At 50.6% G+C, this 17,505-nt stretch overlaps 1 protein-coding gene and 1 non-coding gene across 2 annotated transcripts; both read left to right on the forward strand.

Moving 5' to 3' along the window:
* The first annotated feature begins 1,372 nt into the window (after positions 1-1,372).
* On the forward strand, positions 1,373-11,495 carry CD40 (CD40 molecule). The gene is made up of 9 exons (XM_015237763.3): positions 1,373-1,512; positions 4,828-4,906; positions 5,180-5,305; positions 5,567-5,713; positions 6,073-6,166; positions 8,804-8,865; positions 10,421-10,507; positions 10,624-10,652; positions 11,208-11,495. The coding sequence occupies exons 1-9, from the start codon at positions 1,462-1,464 to the stop codon at positions 11,352-11,354; spliced, it is 822 nt and encodes a 273-aa protein (XP_015093249.1). The 5' UTR covers positions 1,373-1,461; the 3' UTR covers positions 11,355-11,495.
* TRNAV-AAC (transfer RNA valine (anticodon AAC)) lies at positions 9,654-9,726 on the forward strand. The gene has a single exon. It is a non-coding gene; the product is annotated as a tRNA-Val (tRNA).
* Positions 11,496-17,505: the final 6,010 nt, after the last annotated feature.

Consider the following 17,505-nt stretch of genomic DNA (forward strand, 5'->3'; position numbering starts at 1 on the left):
TTAGCAGATACAAACTACTATATACAGAATAGATAAACAACAAGGTCCAAAGAGGTTTTTAAGAGGGAAGTGCTCTGATCAGACCAGATCCTACAAAAGACTGCAGTGGTGTGAACAACCAGACGGGGGTGGGGTGGGGGAGAAGAGAGAGAGAGAGAGATCACTGGAACATAGTACTGGCTCAACAAATACTTATTGAATGAGTGAGGATATTGGGACAGCCCAAGTGAAAGACGCTGAGCCTCTGAATTAGGGTAGCGGCAGAGGAGATGTAAAAGAGGGGACGGATTCCAGAGGTAGAATCTACAGGTCTGCAAATGTGCTCTTTGTGATTGGAAGCCAGGAGAATGGGGTTAACAGCCCTTTTTCTTTCCTCCTCCCTGATCTGTGCAGCTTGGCCTTTTGGCCCAGCCCAGAAATTTAGAGTTTGGAGATTAATTACCCCAATCGCTGTCTAGTTCAAGTTCCTCAGGTTTCATTGAAGAAAACTGAGGCTCAAAGAAACTCAGTCCACAAAGGCAGAGCCTAGACTAGAATCCAAGTGTTTCCTGCTGCAGAGCAGAGAGTGTTAACTCTGGTTCTAGAATGGCTTGGAGGCCCCGAACTGAGGAAATACTGGGTACAAGGGTGTGCATGTTTCTGCAGAAGGAGGGGGTCCCCAGTCTCCTAAGATTCTTAAGGGGTCCTACGTCCCACGAGAGGCTGGTCTACGCTAAGTGCCTGTCTCCAGGGCACGGATGTGAACTGGGATGGAATAGAATCTGATGGGGATGAATAGATGGATGGATGGATGATTGGATGGGTGGGGCGCCTGGGACTCTGCACCCACGCTAGGGAATTTCCTTTGAAAAGAGAGCGAAACTGTAAGCTGGGAAACATTTTTCCTGGAAATGTCTCCCCAGTCCTCCTCCCACACCCCAGCTGCGGCCTTCCCGTTTTCTGGGAACTTCCTCAGGCCCCTCCATCCGCGGTGGGAACGCTTTCAGTTCTGTCGGAATTGCCCGAGGCGGCGGGGAAGAACCATGGGGGGGGGTCTTCCCGACACCCGGGGGGGGGTCTCTCTCCCTCCCCTTCGCCCCCCGCCCCATCTCCGAAGCGGACTGCCTCCTAGCCCACTTAAGCTTGGCCTTCGTAGTCCCAGGGGACGCGGAGTCCCAAGAAGGGCTCTCCTTGGGGTCGCGCCTCCCGGTTGTCCCGCCCGCCGCCCCCACGCCCCCGCCTCCGTTCCCCCCACGCAGCGCGTCCCTAAACTCCTGGGGGAATCAGACTGCTTGGGAGTGTCCTGGGGGAAATCCCAGGCGGGAGAGCCGCCGGGAGCGCAGCCCCTCCAGCGAGCTTGGCAGCGATTGGGCCCCGAAGACCCCGCCCCCTTCCTGGGAGGGCCCACGGGCTGGGGCAGGGGAACTGGTAGAGGCCCAGTCCCGGCGCCCTCTGCTCCCACCGCCTGGTGCTCACCTCGCCATGGTTCGCCTGCCTCTGCAGTGTCTCCTCTGGGGTTGCTTTTTGACCACCGTGAGTAGAATTTCTGTTCCCACCAGAGGCGAGAGTTTGAGATTTGAGAGTAGGGAATGGGAAGAGGAGAAATTCTTCGCGGGAGGGGACCTTTCAGCTGATTTTGGTAGGATGCGAGGGTGGGTGGAAGCTGGGTAAGGTACCACGGGTCCTGGCTGAATGAGGTGGGCTGCCTCGCTCTCCTCCCAGATTTGGTTCCCAGGTAGCCCACATAGGTCACGTAGTGGGGTCACTGCAGGAAACGTCCCTAGCTGGCAGGGATGGGATTGGTGTTTTAGAAGCCTCAAGCCTCTATCTGGTCAAAAGGCTTGAGTCTGGGTCTGCCTCAGAGGCTGGCCGAAAACAGACCGATGAGGGCTTTCAGAAACGGAAAGAGAGGCCAGATAAGGGAAGAGGCGGGTCTGGCCAGATTCCTCTCTCTTTCTTATTGTGGACAGATGCCAGCCTCTGAGTGGTTATCATCTCGTTTCCAGCTGGGGCTGCCTTTTCCCAGGGCGTCCTGTGGGAACAAGGCATGAGTGCAGAGGCCCAGGTGCTTCTTTGAGAAGGCAAGGAACTTTTAACATTCCCACCCTAGCCCCAAATCCTGGGTGATCCAATTTAGGAGGAATACCCAAGGCTGTTTCTATGCCTCTGTGAATTTAAGATGTCATAGGGGACTCTCGGGCGAGATGAACAGTTCATGGGACCATGAAAGGGTCAGGACCAGGGGTTTCTCTAGGCACCATAAGGGCTCAGACATGCCCAGCCAAGCATATCTCCGGGATTTTCAGAGGTCCGCACTTGACTCACTTTTAGTTAAAAACGTATTTTTGTAGTTCCTCATTCTGGAGGTTGGGAATCCCCCTGAGTACCTGACACTCTCATCCCAGCCCCTCTGGTCTCCCCCTAAGTTTCAAGGATTGTAGTTTCTGGCACGAAGGCAAGGTAGGAATGACACATGAAGTTGGGAGGGGGGTGGCAGCAAGGGAAGAGAGTCCATGGGGTCTGCTTTGGTCTCAGAGCTTTTCACTCTAAGCCATGGCTCTTAGGGAGAAAGGACGCAGAAAGAGGGCAGAGCTGGAGAGAAGAGGAAGAGGGCTCTTGGAGGAGGACTGGGGGAAAAGCCAGGGGAGGTAGGGTGAAGGGTGGTCTGTGCCTTTCAAGAGAAAACTTACAATTTTAGCTCCAGGTAGAGGCCAGGTGGGGACAATAGCTGGGGCTATTGACTAAAAGCTTCATCTATGTCAGTTTCCGAGCAAAATGCTTTACATGCTCTCTGGGGCTGATTTCTTTCAACTCCCTCATAAAGATGAGCAAACTGAGGTTCAAAGAGAGCAAATGTCTTGCCCAAATTCTCACAGCTAGGTGGAACCTGCATGTCAGTCTACATCTGCCTGATTCCTGAGCCCGCCTCTCAGATGATGAGTCTCCAAGCCTTGACCCTGAGCTTCTTGGTGTCAGCAGGATTGAAGCTGTGATGTGGGAGCTGGCGGTTGACAAATTTTCAGAGGGGGAGCTGTATTTCTCATGTGTTTGGAAAATGGCATACATGACTTTTCATTGTTCTAGGAGTGTGGTGGGAGGTTGCAGAGGGCTGCAGGGAGCACATTCATGGGATGGTGCGTTGTGATGTGATGGTAGGAGCAGCAGCCGGTTCCATTTCCTTCCCTACCTGGGGTGATATGCATTTCTGTAAGTAATCTGCCCACCCATGCTGAATGAGGGCCATCAATTAGGTAGGATCCTAGATAGCCAGCCAGTTAGCCAGGGTGCTAGGTATCCAAGCTGATACTCACCAATGTGTGATAATTAAGGGGGGAAGGGTATAGCTCACTGGTAGAGTGTGTGCCTAGTATGCACAAGATACTAGGTTTAATCCCCAGTGCCTCCTAAATAAATAAATAAACCTAATTACCTCCCGCCAAAAAAAGAGATTAAAAAAAAGAATAAACAGATCTTTAAAAAATTTTTAAAAACACAAATGTATAATCATTAAAACTGCCATTTTTTGAGCACCTTACTGTCTTCTAGACACTATGCCAGGCCATATACATCTATTCTTTCTCATCTTCACAACCTAATATGTGGGGCATATTACATATATGGGGGTATTACTCCCATTTTAGAGATATAGAAGCTGAGGCCAAGAGAGGCAAAATAACATGGAAGTGTTACAAAGTCAAGACTGGCACCTTAAGCTATTTGACTCTTAACCCTGTGCTCTTTTCACTGGCTGTTCTCAAATTGTGGGATGATTTTAGGGAGCACGTGGATGTAGAATTAACAGCCTAGGTTCACTTTCCAGTTCCGTTTAAAATCCTTTTTATTTTTTCAAGGAGGAAGTCTCTGGAGCTAGAATATAGTTAATACCTCTCATTCGCCTGCTAATCCTTTTTAAACAAAAATCAGGAGCAGGCCTGGGGTGGAGGGTTGTCAGCAAGCAAAGCAACCACCTGAGGTTTAATAACATTGTTTTGTTTCTGTTGAATTTATTTTTAGAGTTGCCTTTTATTTAGGAGAAGTGATACTGGCTTTTCTCTTGGGACAATGATTTGAGGTTTACATTGAAAATAAATGTATTTAAATGAAGAAGAAGTCATTAACAGCAGGGGTGGTACTTGGATGTAGTAAAAATCGTGCAGGTGAGGCCCAAGTTGATGGTGAGAGGGAGTATTGAGACCTGAGTTCTCACCCATATTCTATTACTGTGTGACCTTGAGCAAGTGACCCTGCCTCCTTGGTCCTTATTCTCATCATATGTAAAGCAAAAGAGTTGGATTTTGTCCTTCTGGCTTCGCAATCTTGGCATTTCATGAGGGATGGGTCAGATAATCAGATGATGAGGGGCTGGAGGGAGAAAACATGATGAGGCTTGGAGAGGGGAAGGGGCTAGGAGCAGAAGGCTAGAAGGAAGAGGCCATGTGCTAAATATAGCCCAACCAGAAAGCAGACCAGCCTAAGCCAGCCAGCCTCAGGACTCCAGCGGAGGTACTGGAGTCCTCATGTCCTTCAGGTCTTGGGGAGAGGAAGGACCCAGGAGTCAAGCCCAAAGGGAGATCTGTAAACATATATTTTAGTTTATATTGTGAGGTTCCAGTGAAATTACTTTGTAAAATACCAGAATGACTCTCTGGGTGCTTTTATAATCATACCAGTTGGCAGTTTAGTTTAAAACAAACACACCAAGTAATACGTAGGCTCCATTTTTCTGCTTTGGACTCTCACTTTCACACAGAAGTTCTAACCTCTGTCCTGGCTGATTTGCACCTTCCTGCCAAGGAGGCTACGGTGGAGATTTCAAGATCCCTTCAAATTGCCCAATTCTGTTTTTAGGTCCACCCAGAACCACTCACTAAATGCAGAGAAGACCAATATGTAATAAACAGTCAGTGCTGTAATCTGTGCCCACCAGGTGAGATGCCAACCCTCTAGCCCCATGTGTCAATTGTAAACTCATGTCTTAAATGACCCCTGAGATATCCCATCCCTGCCCTGGGATGTTCTGGGGTCCCTCTCTGCCTACCCAGAACTAGGGTTCCTATCTCTTCTATGTCCCCCACCAGACTGTGTAGGCTGGAAGGGTCCAAGACTGTCATCTTTGGCTCCACCTCCCCAGCCTCATCAGTTTTTGATGTATCTGACTCATGTGTTGGCTGGAGCTACCTTCATTTCTGCTGTTTTCCAGGAGAGAAACTGGTGAATGACTGCACAGAGGTCACCGCCACAGAATGCCTTCCTTGCAGTAAAGGCGAATTTCTAGCCACCTGGAACAGAGAGAAACACTGTCACCAGCACAAATACTGTGACCCCAGTGCGTGGGCTGCTGGGGAAGGGGCACTTGGGAGCTGGGCTGATATTCCAGCTCGTTCCTGACAGTGTAGCCATTCTGTTTTTTTAAATAGCCAGGGTCTGTTCTGATTGGTTGGAGTCTGGGTTGTCTTGGTTGTTACCTAATTTATTACCATCCCTACTTGGAAGAGGGTCTAAGAGAAAAAGAATAGGAAGTGTGAGGAGTGGGCCCCCGAGCATGGCCACCAAAGGGTTCCCATCCTCCCCGCCCATCTCTGCGCAGACCTAGGGCTCCTGGTCCAGAGGGAGGGCACTTTGAAAACAGACACCATTTGCATATGTGGAGAAGGTCAACACTGTACCAGTGACACCTGCGAAAGTTGCACCCAGAACAGCTTGTGCCTCCCTGGCCTCGGGGTCAAGCAGATCGGTAAGTGGCCTGTCCAGGAATCAGCTCTAGCGGCAGGAGAGAGAAGGCGAGGGCCAAAGGAGAGGGCCTGGGCAGTGGGCACTCGGCCCTGGAGATGGAGGGACCAACCTACGTTGATATCTCCACTTGAGTGGGTGGGAAATAGAACCTTTTCCTTCCGCCTCCTGCCAAGGGTATCTGCCTTGGGAAGGCAGTGGGAGAAGCCTTCCCAGGGGCTGCGGTAGTTGGGGGAGGGTATGTGTGGTGGGAGGAGTGTTTAGAGCAGCACGCTCTTCCTGTCCTGCCTGGCCACCTGTTCCCTTGAGAGCCAGACAGGTAGTCCACTGTGATGATGAATGCCTCCTCCTCCTCCTTCCCAGCTACAGGGGTCTCTGATACCATCTGTGAACCCTGCCCGGTTGGCTTCTTCTCCAACGTGTCATCTGCTTTTGAAAAGTGTTACCCTTGGACAAGGTATAAGGGCTCATCCCTTGTGTTTCCTGCCCCAAGAGGAGCATGGGACCTGCTTCCCTTCTGTCTGGCCACCTGTCCTTCAGCCCCTGCTCCCTATGTCTACACACACTCATACACCTGCAGAACTTCTAGAGTGACCTCGTGGCCGACCACACGGACACTTCCCAGCACTTTCTTGCCTCCTCTCTCTTGGTGGTGACAGACACCGTTGATCTCTGATCTTTGGTGAAACACTCCCTTCTCTGGGGGTACTGTGACCTCTCTTCCTCTTCTTGAACTCCTCCTCTGCTCCTCTTCCCTCCTCCTTAGCCGGTTCTCTAGGACTTTGTTCTAGGCTCTACTCCCGCGTCACTTTGCCTGCCTTCCCTGGGGTCTCACCCACATCCATGGCTTCAGCTACCATCTCCCTCAGATGGGTCCGGATCAACATTTCCCTTTTAGACTTGTCTCCCGGGTCCCAGACTGTTGTATCTAACTGCCTAGGGTACACCTCCACACAGTGACCCATAGGCACCTGCCTGTTGCTCTCACTCACTGTGAAAAGCACGAGCATAACTCTGGGCACCTGTTCCAGGATCCTCCCACTCCAACTTCCAACCCCGAATCAGTCACCAGTTCCTGTCCGTACGGCCTTCCAAATGCTTGGGGACTCCTCCACCTTCTAGCTCCACTGTCACCACTTTCATTCAGGCCTCAACGTTGTGGCCTGGATGATGCCTTGGCCTCCTCACCGGCCTCTCTGCCTCTGCTCTCTTCCCTTCAGGCCACCAAAGGGTTCTCCATCCCTTCACCGAAGTGAGTTTTCCACCATTCAGTCTGGTTCACAGCACTCCCTGTTTAAAATGCTTCATGGCTCTCTGTGCCTTTAGGATGAACCCCAGACTCCTGGCTGGTGCCTCTGACCTTCCAGCTCCATTTCCTGACCTCTTCCCACATCCCGCTGCTTGCAGTCCCCTCAACACACTGTTCATTCTCTTGCACCAAACTCTTCTGCCTGGAGTGCCTTAAACACATGCCTGATGTACTTTTCACATTTAATTTGAAAAAATGAATAAGACAGGTGTGAGGACAGAAGGCACAAAGGGGCCTATAGTGGTATGTCTCCGATCCACCTTGGCCCTCAGCCATCCAGCAGCCACTGATCTTGTGTGTCCTTCCGGAAATTCTATGCACAAACAAATAAATGTGTGCACATGCAAACATATTTTTCACACAGAGTAGCATCCCATATATACTTTGTTATTTGTTTACTGTCTGCCTTTCTTTGGTAGATTGCAAACTTCTTAAATGAGACTTGACCTTTTTTTCTTCCACGGATGCATCCCTTATGCCTGGAACAGTGCCAGGTGCATAGTAGGTGCTCAATGAATCTTTACTGACAAATATTGACTGAAAAGTGGCAGCACCTTGGTGTAATAGAACCAGAACACTGGGTTCTGGCCTCACTCAGCTTAGAAAGGGTGTGACCCTGTGGAAGTGTGACCCTCATCTGAGCCTCAGTGTCCTCATTTGGAAAATGGGGTATGACTTTCATCTCACAAGGCTCGAGGAAAAGCCACATAAACATGTTTGGTAAACACTTAAGTACCTTTCTCATGTGTGTGCTTTCTTTGAAGCTTCTCTTTCCCCCGCTTTAGATCTTTTTTTCCTTTGTTATGTCCTTCTCGGTCCATTTCTTCCCATTCCTCCTGGCACCACCTTGGCCCAAGTCTTCGTCATCTCATGTTTTGGTTCCAGCAGTGGCCTTCTGACTGGCCATTTTTCTGTAATTTTTCCTCCTGGGAGCTCTCTGGCCACCTGAGTCCTCTCACAACTTGTCATCTGCTTGGATGCTGACATAACCCACTGGCTGAATCCATTTGAAACCTTCATGGCTGATTATCAGTGATCAGGTTCTAAAGACCCAATTTTCCATAACTCCCTAACACTATCTAGCACATCATCCTCCTAAACCCTGCTCTCCTACTTAGCTAGAATATACTGCTGCCCTAAATTTTACATCCCTCAGGGCCCACTCAGATCTAACTTCCCCAGGGAAGTCTTTCTGGACAACCTTTAAACCAGAGATTCTCAACTGAGCAGTTTTGTCCTGCAGGGGACATTTGACAATATCTGGAGATATTCTGGTTGTCACAGCCAGGGAGAGGGATGCTGTTGGTGTCTTTTGGGTAGAGGCCAGGGATGCTGTTAAATATCCCCACCATATAGAGGACTGTTTCCACTACAGAAGAAGAATTATGTGGCCCCCAAATGTCAGTCATGCTGAGGTGGAGAAGCCCTCACCATCTCTCCAATCCAGCTATCAGGGATTCTGTCTCTTCTCTGAACAACCCCCAGTTCACTTTAGCCCATATCACAAAGCTGGGCACTCATCAGAGACTCTCCGATTATCACTCCTTCAAGATGCACAATACTCTTTTCTCTGCACTCACAGGTTCCATAAGAACAGAGTCTGTGTCATTCCCATAATAACCAGCACAGGAGGGTGTGCACAGAATATGTGCTTAGTGATCCTGGACTTGCTGGATGTTGGCTGTCTCCCTCTGGGGTTGGAAAGCTTATGTTTGGGGAAACTTAATGTCTCTTTCTCTGTGTGTGCGTGTGTGTGTGTGTGTGTGTGCACGTGTCTGTACACAGCTGTGAGAGCAAAGGCCTCGTGGAGCAACGTGCAGGGACTAACAAGACTGATGTCGTCTGTGGTAAGTCCTGGAGAATGGGCCCTCACAGCAGGTGAGGAAGATGGGGAGCTGAGGGGGTGACTGGGGCCCCCAGAAGCACTGATGGGGAAAGAGGGAGGGAAGGGGAGGCAAGAGGAGGAAGAGTTTGGGGTTGTGGCAACCAGCTCTGTCAATTATCTGTGGAGGCTGAGCAAGTCACCTCCCTCCTCTGAGCCTCAGTTTCCTCATCTGTAAAATGGGATATCACCACCTCCCTTCATAATTTGGTGTAAGTGCCTGACATGGGTTCTGGCACCTTGGGTGGTCCATCAGTGCTCTTCTGCCATCCTGCACGTCATGGGTACTCTCAGGGCCTCAGTTTTGACTTTAGAACCAGGAGGCTGGCCTACAGCATAGATCACAGACTCAGATAACTCCAAGGGCTAGGCAGGGTCATGTTAATGAATGAAAAAGGTCAGGAAAATACACTCTCTTTGCTTTTCCTTAAACATCACTTTCCTCTTGGCAGGGCTGGGACTAGTGAGGTGAGGGAGGCACTTACCTTGGGCACAGTAGTTAAGGGGGTGCCAGAAAAATGCAGTCATCAAGATAAATAAAAAATGCATCATCAAGATAAATAACAGTTGATGAAGTATTTTTTAAAAAAATCAAAATTAATGCAAGAAATCCATAATGAGCAAAAGAGCAAAATTTTAAATAAAAACAGGATCTCCAACCCTGCTCTTGTACAACCTTGCCTTACTTGCCTCACCCTAATTCCGGCCCTGGTTCCAATAAAACTTTATTTAAAAAATAGGCAGCTGGAGGGTGGAGGGTATAGCTCAGTGGCAGAGCATGTGCTTAACATGCACAAGGTCCTGGGTTCAATCCCCAGTACCTCCATTAAATAAACAAAAAATAAATAAAGAAACAAACCTAATTACCTTCCCCCAACAACAACAAAACAGGCAGCTGGCCTGTGGGCCAGAGTTCGCTGATGTGATTTTTCAAAACATGACATTAAAACATGACTTAATCTTGATTACTGAGTTTTTTGGTACCCTCTTAAATTTTGTCCCAATGAGAGAGCCTCACTTGCCTTACCCTAAACTCTACCCTGTCTCTTGGTCTTTCTTTCATCTTCCTGTTTAGAATAGATACTTAGGTACAAGAAATACTTTCCTTTCCCCTCCAAAGGCGACAGTAACAAAAGCAACAATGTAGACATAAATGGTGCTGGGTCTTGGTATTGGGCAAAGAGTAGGGAGGCATGGAGGTACTTGTTACCCCCTAGTTCTGGCCAACGAGGGCCAGATAAGGCTGGATCTTCCAAATTTCTAAAAGAAACCAAATATCCAGATTTTTAAATATGCAATCTCCCGATTTTAAAATGTTGGCAGATATTTTTTTAAAATTAAAAAAATAGTGTTGGTCACACCAAAGACATCTGCTGGCCGCATTTTCCCTGGGGCCAACTTTTGTAAACCTCTGATGTAGACGAGCTTAGACACGGAAGGATTTGGGAGTTCAGCAAGGCACAGTAACTCTGGGAAGGGGCGGGGTGGGGAAACCATTGCTGAAGTCTCAATTTCTCCAGGTTTCCAGCATCGGATGAGAGCCCTGGTGGTGATCCCCATCACGATGGGGATCCTGTTTGCTGTCCTGTTGGTATCTGCCTGTATCAGTGAGTCCCCAGGTTGGGGGGTGATGGGGAGGAGGAGCAGAAGGTACAGTAGAACCGGCCACCGTTTCCTGATCTGGCCTCACTAACTCCCCAACCCATTTTTGTTTTCTCTCTAGGAAAGGTGGCCAAGGAGCAAGAGACTAAGGTAGGTCACCCCAGGGAACCGGCTCAGAGTTTTGGCTAACTGGAGAGAAAGGCTGATTCATTGTTGTCTCTGGGGCAGCAAAATTGATTCAGGGTCTGCATCTGTGGCCAGCGGGGTGGCAGCAGAACTGGCTACTCTCCCCCTGCCCCGCCATTCCTGTGCTCCAGGGTTCCTCCTATCCACTCCCTCAGCACCAGCCTCTGTCATCTCCAGAGCTCACCTTCCCACAGAGCCGCCCCGGCTCCACTGGCAATATCTGACATTTGCGGTTCTTTCATGGCATTCAATACGTGGGGGAACCTCGTTTTGGGGGACTTGGTGTGGGGGGGTCTACGAATGGGTACTAGAGGGACAGCTCCTTGAACCCACTGGCTCCCACTATGGAAGCTTCTTGACAGCCTCGGCATGGCCAGCAGGGGGCAGGAGACACTCATGAAATCAGCACTGACATGCCTTTTGGGAAAGGGGGAAGGGGCTTGGGGTGAGGGGTGGGATTGCTTCCAGGGAAAGGCTCAGAGGTGTTGCGAGGGGTAACCCCAAGCCTTGTCTCCCCAGATCCTCCACCCTAAGGCTGAAAGGCAGGATCCTGTGGAGACGATTGATCCTGACCCCACTCCAGTGCAAGAGACCTTACACTGGTGCCAACCGGTCACCCAGGAGGATGGCAAGGAAAGCCGCATCTCTGTGCAGGAGCGAGAGTGAGGCTGTGCGTGCCCAGGAGCATGCAACATGGGCACGTGGCCGGAGAGCCTGGGGCTGCTGCAGCGGTGTGAGGGCAAGGGGTTGGCAAGCCCCTCTCTGCCTACACCCCTGCAGTCCAGAAACAGTTCACCTCCGGGAGACTCTCACCCCAGCCCTGGAGCCCATTCAGTCTCCCAGTTTGCTTTCAAAGATGGAGACAAAACTTTGGGGGAGACCATATAGTAATATCCACTAAACCTAACCCAGAGATACAGTGCCTACAGATCTAACGGGTGGCTTCTGTGAGCCCAGGAGGCATATACATGAATATCCATCCATCCCAGCATTGTTCATGACAGTGAGCAACTGGAAACTGCTTAACTGTCTATCAACAGGGGACTGGCTAAATAAAATTGTAATATATTTATGCAACAGAATCTTGAAAACACTGTCGTGGGGTGGGGGAAAGCAGGTTGAGGAATGGTTTATTTTTTTTAAAGCACTTAACCCAAAACGGTATGATATATTGTCTCTGGATAAATGTGTATAAACATAGTATATGTTATATATGTAAGTGTAACAAAGGGGTTCTGGAAAAATACACAGAATATGCTCAGCTCAAAGAATTGTCATGCCTTGGTTGGGGAAGAAGTGTCCGGGGGAGGGTTGGTTAAAGAAAGATTTGACTTTCCCATAATGCTTCATTTTCCCCCCCAAAAGGAGAGTGAATTCACACACAGCTTATGTAATTAAAAAGTCATCAAACATGTAAAAAGAAAAATGGGGGTGGACATGCTGGGTGACATGAGCTGCTTAACATGCTGGTAGGCTCACAGAATTAGATCACTTTCTGAGAATAAATAAGAAGGTCCCCAGGCTGCTGCCCCTCCAGGGCGGTTTCCATGTGCACTAGCACTTGGCACCGTGTTTGCAAAGAATTCTTCCCATTTGATTCGTGTTCACAGCAACAGCCTTCAGGGCAGGCAGGGCCAGCATCCCTCCCTCCCTCCCTCTCTTCCTCCCTCCCTCCCTCTTTAACGGAGGTGGGAATGGAGGCCCAGAGAGGTGAAGTGACTTACCTATAGTCACACAGCAGTTCAGGATGTTGCAACTCAGAGCTCCCCACTCCTGGTCCTGTGCTGCTTCCCCCAGACCCACCTGCTCTCCGGAGCCTACATCTGTAGCCTCTTCCCTGGGAGCTCCTGGGCCTCCCACCTCCTTCGACCTCCCAACTGCTGCAGGAGCTGCTGCTTCTTGGTCAGATGGCGCCCCCTTCCCCCCAAGCAGTATCTTAGGATAAAAATAAACCGTCCTGTTCTCTTTTCCTGCTGTGCCAACTGAGGGGGAGCCTAGCCAGGAGGAGCAGCAGATGGAGTGGGAGCAGAGGGGAGGGGAGGAAGGTTGTAGGACGAGAAGGAGAAGGAAGAGCGAGGCGAAGCCCCAGCACAAAGATTCATGGTGAAGATGAGGCCGGGCTGCTTTAACCCTGGGGTCTCACCCTTGCCCCTGTGAGAAGCTGCTCTGGATTTTCTCAACGTGTCCTGCTATCTGGAGGGTGGGGGTGGAGAGGGCTTGTCCCCAGTGGAGGTTGTGAGGGCAGCTAGGAGCCAGGAGAGGGGCACCTGGCTTGGCAGGCTGCCCGGAAGAGCTTCAAGGACCATTTGGATGCACCAGGGGGAGATGACTGGTTTGGAAAGCAGGACAAAGCGGTGGCATTGTGCGGTTGGGGGAGGGGAGCTCGGGGACCTCACATTTATCTCCTACCTAGAGTCTAAATGCTGGTTTTTCTTCTGTATGTGACAGTATTGTGGAAAGAGACAAAAGACCCATCTCTGCCACCTATTACCTGTGTGACCTTGGGCAGGTCACTTTCACCTTTCAGCGTCACAATTTGCTCATCTGGCAAATGGAGACAACGCCTGTAGCAGATGCTCCTTTGTTTTCTCCTAGGTCATTGGTTCTCAACCTGAAGCATGTATCAGAACCACCTATAAGAGTTGTTAAAAGACAGATTGCTGGGCCCCACCTCCAGTGTTTCTGATTCAGTAGGTCTGGGATGGAGCCCAAGACTGTCTAAGAACTTTCCCAGGTGATGCTGATGCTGCCGGTCCAGGGACCACCCTTGGCATTCACATTTCTAGATAAGCAGCCCGTTTCCTATTGCAAGCGCTTGGCATTGCTTGCCTCGGGGCTTTCCTTGGTTTAAAAACATGCTTGGTGCAGGCGTGGGCCAGATAAGATATACCTGGGGGCAGCTGGTGCCCTGAATACTCTCAACCAAATAGGAGTGAAAATTGAAGGGTAAATGCCCCAGCTTCCTTGCCCTTAGAAGGGACAAATCTGAGGTGTGCTCTACACTGTCTCCCAGGTTCCTTAGAGGGATGGAACCACAGGCACCCCTCTGCATGGGCTTCCTTCCATTCCCTTCCCTTCCCTGTCTCATTCCTCACCGCTCCACTGATGCTTCTTGGGTTCAACTCCTGAATAAACTACCTGCATTCCTGCTTTGTTACAGAGTCTGCTTTTGTAGAAGTTCCCCCTAAGAGTTAGCAGAGGTCAGGCATGAAAAGGTACAATTTTGTGTGTCTTGGTATCACCGACAAAGGAAAAGGGTTATTCTTGGCAGTTGTAGCAAGTTCTGGGTTCTCAATGGAGCTCAACCAGGAACTTTCTGTGTGACCTTGGGAAAGTTGCTCTCTGGTTCTGAACTTTTTTCCCCTCTAGATGTGATGAAAGTTTGGTCCTATGGGTTCTAAGGGTCTTGTCAATTCTAAAAAGAAGAGGATGAGCCCACTGTTGTAGGGTCTGCTCTGGCTGGTGGATGAATGGGTGGGTGTGAGGTTCACGTAAGCCAGAAGGTGGCGCCAAGTTAATGTCTGAAGACCCTGGCGGCTGGTTTTTGCAGATTCTCATTTCTTCCCTTGGCCATCAGCCTGAGCCTCCTGTAACCTCTAGTCTACAATTTCATCCGTTCCCCAGATCGCCCTCTCCACTGCTTCCTTCATTTAACAAGCATCAGCTGCATTCCTACTGTGGCCTCCCCTCGAGCTAAGGTTGTGCAGTGACACCACTATGAACGCAGATGAACTGAGTACTCACTGTGTGCTGGGCACGGTGCTAAAAATTTCATATGCATTTCTGAATCCATATGACACCTCTGCATAAGGCAGTACGGTATCTTCTAATGCCTATTTTACAGACGGGGCTCAGAGGCTAAATGACTTGCTAAGGTCCAAAGAATTAGAGCTGGAATTTGCACCTGACTAGGTTGATCCGAAAGCCTGTGGTTCCTACCCACTCACCAAGTAAAAAAAAAAACCAGACATGTTATCAGGCCATTAAAAGACAGTGTGCCCAGGGCAGAGGAAAAGCCCAAGGCAGGAACAGCCCATCTCTAGGGCATGGGTGGCAAACACACCAGTGCACAGGAGCTAAAAAGTGAGGCAGCCCAGTTCAGGAGGAGTCAGGACGGCACAGACTGGCAAAGTGGTGAGGCTCTGCCCATCTTGGGGTGGGGGCAGCATCTATGGATTCCTTCCAATGGCTGCCATCCAGGAATGAGATTTGTGTATTGCTGGGAATCCAGATTTCAATGTGAAATCTCCCAATGTTTAAATGCTACCAATCCCCCAATTAAAACTCCGTGAGAGCCCAAGAAAGCATGTCACAGATGACTGGAATTAAAAGAGATTGGGAATTTCATTGTATCTGACACTTTTGTTTTCTATATGGGGAAACTGAGGCCTTGGAAGTGTCCAGAACCGAATTAGGCAACATACCTAAACAGGTAGTCTCTTTTTTCTGCACCCCAGCTGGGAGGCTGGAGAGAGCTCCTGGGGGTTAGGCTCTACCCTGCAACCCTGGTTAACAGGGCCTAAAGCATTGACGCCCGCCTGAGGACTGAGGGGCTGGGGCTGAGCTGGGTGAAGATGTTCTCTTAATTCTAGGACACTCCCCCATCCCAGTCTCCCAGGCATGGACTCATGTACCCTCCCCTTGAGCCTTCAGGGCGCTGCAGTCGATTCCTTGGGCAGCAGAAGTTAATTAAAGACTCTGCCCCGAAGGATTTCTCTCCCCAAGAGTGATCCTGGCACAGAAAATTACAAACCCACCTACAGGGGTGGGGAGATACAGTTTTAATTTGTAAAAAAAATTTTAAAAAGAAGAAAGAAAAAGAAAAAATAAAAACCCATGCTGTGGTTTTGGAGTCTGGGGGATGGGGGAAGCTCAGGAGGGGGCTCCTCTGGGACAGGTGGCACTCCTGTGGGGATGGGCTCAGTAAAGTCAGTGAGCAGGTTTTGCCCAAACAGACGGGGGGGGGCAGTGAATGGGGGACTGGGGGTGGAGGGCCCCTCTCGTCTATTCCAATCCCCTCTCCCAGTCCCTGAGACTCTCTGCCTCTCTCCCTGTCGACTGGCACATCCCTGGCACATCCCGCTGGGCCTTGGCACCCAACTAGTTCCCTGCCTCCTCCTCTCTCCAGGACTCCCTCCCACCCTCTGCAGTCTCTGCCCATCCCCTCCCATCCCTGCATTCTGCGTAGCTCCCTAACCAACCACCTCCTTTCCCTTCTCCCAGCCCTTCCACCTCACCCTTGTTCTCTTGAATGCATACTATTGTTTTGGCTGATCACGAAAGTCACACCTAGCCATCACACCTCGCCCCCCAACCAAGCAGCACACAGGAAAATAAGCCCACCTTTAGCCTCCCCTCCGCCCCTGCCAACCACAAGCTACAGGTCTTTCCAGACTTGTTTTCTGTGCCCAAAATATTTTCTAAACTTGAGCTATTATTATATACACTGTTTTGTAAGCAGCCCTCTTTGCTTGGCTGTATACGCAGACATCTGCCAATAAATATAGATTAACAACACGCTTTTTAATTGCTGCATAGGATTCCATTGTCTGCCTAGAGCCTGATTCATGTAAGGGCTCCATATTGATGGACATTTAGGTGGCTTCTCTGCCCTTTTCCTCTTGAGTCCCTTCCTGCTTCCAAGGTGCCTACACCCTACCCTCCTGCCTTCCTCCTCTCCGCTCCTCCCCAGCATCCAGCCCTCTCCATCCCCTCAAAGCCTTCGGCCCCCTGCGGCGGGGGTAGGGGGTCACCGGTGTTTAACAGTTGCTCCCCGGTGTCAGACATGTGCCATCTCATTAGTGCGCCTGTCCCCCCAAGTGAGGCAGGCAGGAGCCACAGTGGCAGCAAGAGGCCTAATTGAATGTAACTAATTATTCACTCCCTTAAATGGGCCTGGGAGGGACAGAATTACTCACTCTGAACTGGGGAGACAGGGAACTGGCCGGCTGGCAAACAGATCCTGGGGCCTGTGGAGCCAGCTCTCCTTGGAATACTAATTAGGCGGGGGGGGGGGGGGGGCGGGATCAGGATCAGAGCTGCCTCTCCTGTCCCCCCTCCCATCTGGGAAGCCAGGGTCCCAAGGAGAAACCAGTTCTTGTGTGGATCTAATTGCAGGCCTGATCCCACCCTGGACCCTGGGAAGGGTTAATGGGGGGGTGCCCCCCCCCGGGGGGGAGATGAAATGCTGAGCCTTCAGCCTGAGGAAGGCAGGGGGCTAAGGATTCATATGGAGAGCGGCAGGAGGGCACAGCAGTGCCTGGAGGGGACAGCGAGAAACCCCAGTCCCACCTGGAGCTGAGGTGACCCAGCCGGCTCCCAGGAGGGTCCCGGTTGCTCCTGAGCACAACCAGGGCCAGACCCCGTGCTGAAGACCGATGCCCGCAGCCCTCACCGCAGCCCTCCTGGGGTGGGGGTGGGGTGCGTGTTCTCCAAGACACTGAGGTCCAGAGAGGGGAAGGGATTCCTCCCCAGTCAGAGAGCCGGCAGCGTGGGACAGCGCCGGGGCTCCGTCCTGTCTGGCTACCAGGCTTGAGCTCCTAATACTGAGAATGACCCAAATCTCATTCCCGACAAATTAAAATGTCCGTGGGGTAGGGGGTGTGATGGTAGCAGTTCAGTCTTCGGTATATTTTTAGAGATTTCTGGTGATTCTAACATTCAACCAGGACTGAAAAACCACTGATTTAAACCTTAGTTCCCTGAGTCTCTGCTCTGGTGGTGGGCTGGGGGAGGTGAAGGAAGAAGACCTGAATGTGGCCCCAGGTGGGGGTCTATTCTGGGCAGCTCCTGGAGGGCAGAGGTGAAGCTATGGGGA

The sequence above is a fragment of the Vicugna pacos genome, chromosome 19 (genome assembly GCF_048564905.1).
Source record: "Vicugna pacos chromosome 19, VicPac4, whole genome shotgun sequence".
Taxonomy (NCBI): Eukaryota; Metazoa; Chordata; class Mammalia; order Artiodactyla; family Camelidae; genus Vicugna; species Vicugna pacos.